Raw genomic sequence first — 6000 nt, 5'->3', positions numbered from 1 at the left:
TTATGTTTAACCTAATATTCTTAAATCAATTTTGGTGATCAATTTGTATGCATCTTAAAAATATTAATTAATATGATATTTTGATGACCAACTTCATAATTAACCCAATTTTAAAGCCTGATTAAGCGGTAATACAAAAAACCCTAAATCTAAAAACAATATTTTCTCAACTCTTCTCCAACCGTCATTCAGCTGTTCTTGATTCTCAACTCTCCCCACCCTCCACAATTTTCATTTCTGCAACGATTCAACAGAGCTTCAAGTCTTCAACTGCAACGATTCGACAGAGCTTCATCTCTTTCCCTTCTTGAACGTGATTTCATAAGGTAAATAATTTGAATTTTTTTTTTGGTCTGTTAATTTTGGGGTGTGAATTTAGGGATTTTTTGTGGCATCTTGAACGATGTGGAACCCCTTGTACGCCGCTATGAACGGTGCATTCGACTAGTCGGTCTTCTCCAGCCCACCCCTCGTTGCCCAATCATCCACGTTAGAGTTGCCCTTAGGGAGTCCCAGTCAGATTTGCGCTTATATCCTCTAGTGGGGGGAAGAAAGTGGCGAGGTCAGTGGAGCGCTGCTGGATATGACTGCAATGTTGCGGAGGAATGGAAGGAGGTGAGTCGAGGTATTTGAATTGAAACGAGTCAGACTCGGGCATAAGGAAGATGAGGGACTCGTATGGTAGGAAGGTTCGGCAATTACAACATAATGAATTGGTATATACACAAAACTCATTTTGAATGGTATACTACCGTGTATTATACGGCAATACTGAATTATTTGCCACCTATACTCATACAATTAGTTGCCAACATGTACTACAAAAGCTAGTAACATATACCTTTTGGTTTATTTCGAAGGGAAAATTTAAGAGCTCCCTGGAATCAAGCAGGTTATTTTAAATCTTATTAAAAGATTTTCAAAATCCCTTAGGTACCCTGTTTAGCAGCTCCACCACTAGAACCAGCTGTTGTCATGAAAGATTCAGCGCATCCACATTGACCTTTAGCGTTTGGGTTAATAAAAACGAACTCAGACCTGTGAAGGAAAGATTGAACACCAATCAAAATGCAAGAAACAATAACTGTTACAGAAAGCATTGAAATTCATGTATGCACATACCAAATTGTGTTGACCTTTGCTAATATCAAAAGCATGCTACATGCTGGATGCTTCTACGTGCAACATTCCAGATTATCCAGTTAAGAGCTCTGTTAAAGAAAATATTTTTTGTCCCACAAACACCCAAGTTCATGGAAGAACACTGAGCAACCGTAAGAAGGAAGAAATGATGGTAGAGTGGCTATAATATGTGGCCATTGTGGGAATGAGTTGTTACTCGCAAAAGGAACGATGATAGGCAGGAACAGCCATAGAGTCAACACTCCCTAGAAATATCTGGTATGTTACTCAGATTCTCGAGTGTCGAGATAGATATGAGTATGTTTGATCTTGAAGTTTTTTTTTATGTACATAGAGAATCATATGATATGTGAATTGTGTCAAACAACAGATGTAGGATACAGGAATTTTAAGAAAAATGAGAAATATACGCAAGAAATTCAGGAAAAACGTCAATGGTGCAGAACTGAAAATCAAATTGGAAATGTTCATGTGTTGTTTTAGTACATTTTCCTGAATACTGATTGGACAAATGCTAGTGGTTTTAATCTAACTTATGCTTCTCAATTTAATTGATCACATAAAGATACAACATTTAGCCAGCAAATGAATCAAAATGATAGGAAAAAACACATAAAACAAAGCTCCTGAAAGATTAAACTATGAAATACCCGAGTTTATCATCCACAAAATCCATCTTGGTTCCAATTACATGCATCAAAGCTTTAGGATCAATCAGTATTTTCACACCCTTGTCCTCAACCAATTCATCGAACTTTCCTTTTTCATCTATCAGCCAATTCCATAAAATAAAAATAAATTAACGAAACATTAAATAATTTCTCGAATATAAAGATATAAAAGTCAAAGAGTACTATAACATGAGACGAATCGGCGTAATTGAGGGTGTAGGATAAGCCGTTCCAGCCACGAGCTTTAACACCCAATTGAAGAAAGGGTCTATTGCGTTGTTGAAGAAGGAGGCGTATTCTGGAAGCGGCTGCTTCTGTCAAAGACAGAGCTTGCCGCCTCATCGCAGCGGGCCCGATTTTCTCGGCGGCAGTCGCTAATAATCGAGTAGCCATCGATATCTCTCTAAATAACGGAAAAGAAATGGGAAGGGAGAGGCCAACAGCAACAAAGAATCTTTCTTGCGCGCCGCCCGAAAGGAGGAAGAAGCTTGGAGGTGAATTGATGCCGTCGGATTCAGAAGGAAGAAGCTTGGCCTTGGTTTGGTGTTGCAGTTGCTAAACAATGGAAATGAAGGCTTAAAAATAGAGGCACTGAATCGGGTATGGATCGCATTGTAATTATAATTATCATTTATTTTTACTTTTATTTTTTCAAGGGCTATAGTATCGTTTAAATTATATAAAGAGTAAAGAATATAAATAGTTTCTAAACTTTTAGTACGATTATATTTTGGTCACTCAACCTTTAAAAATTACAGTCATCAAATTTTTAGTTAAATTCAATTAAATCTCATTGTTACCTTCGGTCAGTTTTATCTGACGTAGCACTTAATTCCCGTTGACCCTTCTTCTTCCCCTCCTCTTCCTTCTTCTTCTTCTACTCACTAAATTAAAACCATGCAATGCAGTCCACAATCCAATTGAAATCTCAATTTCTTCAATCCAGAACCGACTTTTTCTTAAACCCGTTTCTCGAATCAATTGAAATCTCCTGTTTTCTTAGATTCTCCTTTGTTTTCACGTCAAACCCAGATCCACAAATTGATTGTTTGTGTAAGAAAAAGCAAAAGAAGATATGGGTCCAAAAGATCGGATTTAGCGCTTGAATTAATCTCAATTTTGACTTCAAATCTCAAGGTTTTACCTCCATTGTGGATCTGGTCCTTCAACATTTAGTTGCTGCAGACGGTGAAAGCCTCGAATTCTTGAATGGCTTCAATGGAGGAAGATTTTATCAATGGGAAGACGAAGAGAGAGAAAGAAATGAAGATGTAGGTGATTTTCCTGTTCGATAAATGGGATTGAACGTTTTGTTTAACCCAAGCTTGGGCAGTGTTCGGATCTCGCATCCTCCCTAAATCTTCGTTGCCTAAACCGATGATGAATTCGACATCGGTTTTTGCGAACGAGCCAAATACTCTGGGATCGGCATCGTAAAGTTTAACTTTGGTGGCTCCGATGGATTTCACGAGCAGCACTACGTTTTTCTACGGCGAAAGATTATCTGTTATTTGTCCATAATTGATCCCAATCGGATCAACCATGACAACAAACAAATAAACTACAAAAAATAATCAAACCAATAATTAGTTAATTACCATATCCATGCAATCTAATTGAAAATCCAAGTAAATAAAACCAACACAGTACTTGAAATCAAAATAACAACCGAAGCAAAGTTGAGGAATTCAGAAATGGGGGGATTTTAGGGTTATTAGTGATTTTAGGGTCTTGCATGGTTTGTTTGTTGAACTCCGATGGATTTCACGAGTGGCACTATGTTTTCAGGAGGTGAAAGATGATATGCTTTGGGATTTAAATAGCGTTCGTGGCTGTTTTTTTGGTTGCGTCACGTTTATAACGGTTGTAGACATAACGGATGTCATCGTTGTCACTGCAGGTGTCGCGGTCGTGATTTTTTTAAATTTCGCACAACTTATCCTAAAACATAATAATTATAATTATAATGATTCAATTTTAATAATGTTTAGAATGTTTTCTAAACGAAAATGATATATATAATATAATTTAACCAAATAGAAGATTTTAAAAACCCGATGATAAGATAAGATAATTAATGATGAGTTGATAACATTGTGATTATTATTTAAAAGAAATAAAATGTTCAATCATTAAAGTAAGAACATAGAACTATTATGTGTAATAATTAAAGCAGCAACACGACAAAATTAAATAGAATTAAAATAAAAGTATAAACTTAAAGGAGACAAACTTAGGATTATATTAAATAAAAACTAAAGTTTACATTCTAAAATAAGAATTAAATTATAAATTCTAAAAGATGAGAGAGATGATAAATTAATATATCCCTTAAAATATTTAAGAATTTATTTAAAAAATAAAAATGGGTAATAGGAGTGGACGACCCAATATACTTATTGTTTTATTGATTAAAATTCAAACATAAAAACAAAAGAAATATCCAGAAGTTATTGAATATTCTAATTTAATTCTCTCCTCTCAAATCCCAAGTCTTCTCATTTCAAGTTTCAACATTTCGTGGATCGGAACATACACTCTATCATATTCTTCACTGGCGATGAATCTCATCATGCTCAAGTTTTCCCCCAAAACAAGCCCCTTCTCATTTTGATCTTTGTCTTACTGACTGGTGACTGGTGAGTCTTGCCCGATGATGTGTTCTCTATTTTTTTTTAGATTTTCTTAATTTTTTTGGATGAGAATTTCAGCTTTTTTACTTTTTTTTGCCTGATGATAAGTCTTTTCCGGTTTGATCTTTGCGTTTTTGGGTGAAAATTCCAGCTTTTTTATTTTTTTATTTTTTTCAGTAACAGTTGAAAACCGACAATAGCATTCCATTATCGGTGCTATCCACCGTTCGGCGCGATGGACTACTATTGGCGTGAATCCGTTACCTACCGCAAAACTCAGCAATATCAGTTTTGGACGGTGGCGCGACCGTTAAATAGAGGAAGCGATCGCGTTTGCGTTCCGCTATTTGAATCCCTGGATATGCTATTTGTACAAAATTGATCTCAATCGAATCAACCATGACAACAAACAAATAAACTGCAAAAAACAACCTAATCAATAATCAGTTAATTACCATATCCATGCAATCTAATTGAAAATCCAAGTAAATAAAACCAACCCAGTACCTGAAATCGAAAGAACAACTAGTGGTGGATCCAGAAATTTATAAACGGGGGTCCAAAATTTTAATTTTCTTTTTTTTTTTAAATAATGGGGGTGCAAAAATTTTTATTTTTTTCCTTTTTTTAACATATTATACTAAATTTCTCTTTTTTTTCTCTAAATAATGGGGTTGCACTTGACCCATAGGGGGCTTAGTGCATCCGCTCCTGAGAACAACTAAAACTAAGTTGAAGAATTTAGAAATGGGGAGAAAATTTTAGGGTTCTTAGTGATTTTAGGGTATTGCATTGTTTATTTGTTTATTGGGTTTAGTTTAGAGAGTAAAAGTTGAGTGAACAAAATGTAAGCATCTTAAAAGTTCAAGGACTATTTATATACTTTACTCTTATATAAATTATCATTAAAATATAAATATCTTTTCAGGTTAAATTAAAATGTTGATATAAATTATTTAACTTTTTCTATAATATAATTAAAATATATATAAAAATATACATGTAAAAAGGAAAAAAAAACTAGTTAAGATAAAATGAATATTTTTTATAAATTTGAGATGAATATAAGATAGTATATGTTTAAAGATTCTCAATTATTTAACAATGAACGTCCGTACCTTTACAAACGCGATACTCAAATATGAGACCTCAAAAGATATCAACAAATCGTTTAACCACTAGAAATTTAATGATTAAATAGTTCGACTAGTAACAAAATCAATTGAAATTCTAATACAAAGATTATTTTGTAATTACTCGGTACTAATAAAAAACAATGAAATATGGTAAAATATATAAATGGTCCTTCGACTATCTCAAAAGATATCAACAAATCGTTTAACCACTAGAAATTTAATGATTAAATAGTTCGACTAGTAACAAAATCATTGAAATTCTAATACAAAGATTATTTTGTAATTACTCGGTACTAATAAAAAACAATGAAATATGGTAAAATATATAAATGGTCCTTCGACTATAGAATATTGTTTTATTAAGTCCCTCAACTATTAAAAGTTACAAATGGTTTTCTGAATATAGAGTGTTACTTT

The 6000-nt window shown here is 33.8% G+C and overlaps 1 protein-coding gene across 1 annotated transcript; it reads right to left on the bottom strand.

Moving 5' to 3' along the window:
* Positions 1–844: 844 nt before the first annotated feature.
* Positions 845–2382, bottom strand: LOC120181375 (iron-sulfur assembly protein IscA-like 1, mitochondrial). Its single transcript, XM_039186526.1, has 3 exons — positions 2015–2382; positions 1794–1911; positions 845–1038 (listed from the first exon to the last, which is right to left on the bottom strand). The coding sequence occupies exons 1-3, from the start codon at positions 2205–2207 to the stop codon at positions 930–932; spliced, it is 420 nt and encodes a 139-aa protein (XP_039042457.1). The 5' UTR covers positions 2208–2382; the 3' UTR covers positions 845–929.
* Between the last annotated feature and the right edge of the window lie 3618 nt (positions 2383–6000).

The sequence above is a fragment of the Hibiscus syriacus genome, unplaced genomic scaffold (assembly GCF_006381635.1).
Source record: "Hibiscus syriacus cultivar Baekdansim isolate YM2019G1 unplaced genomic scaffold, ASM638163v2 tig00003721_pilon, whole genome shotgun sequence".
Lineage (NCBI taxonomy): Eukaryota > Viridiplantae > Streptophyta > Magnoliopsida > Malvales > Malvaceae > Hibiscus > Hibiscus syriacus.
Note: the sequence above shows the minus strand (reverse complement) of the source record. Positions and strands in the feature narration are given on the sequence as shown.

Bases quoted from the DNA above. Each gene is read 5' to 3' on its own strand.
- LOC120181375 (XM_039186526.1), bottom strand. From the start codon at position 2,207: ATGGCTACTCGATTATTAGCGACTGCCGCCGAGAAAATCGGGCCCGCT. The intron at 1,912-2,014 runs ATTCGTCTCATG...ATTGGCTGATAG, and splicing joins CTACACCCTCAATTACGCCG to ATGAAAAAGGAAAGTTCGAT. The intron at 1,039-1,793 runs GTATTTCATAGT...TTTCCTTCACAG, and splicing joins TTTGTGGATGATAAACTCGG to GTCTGAGTTCGTTTTTATTA.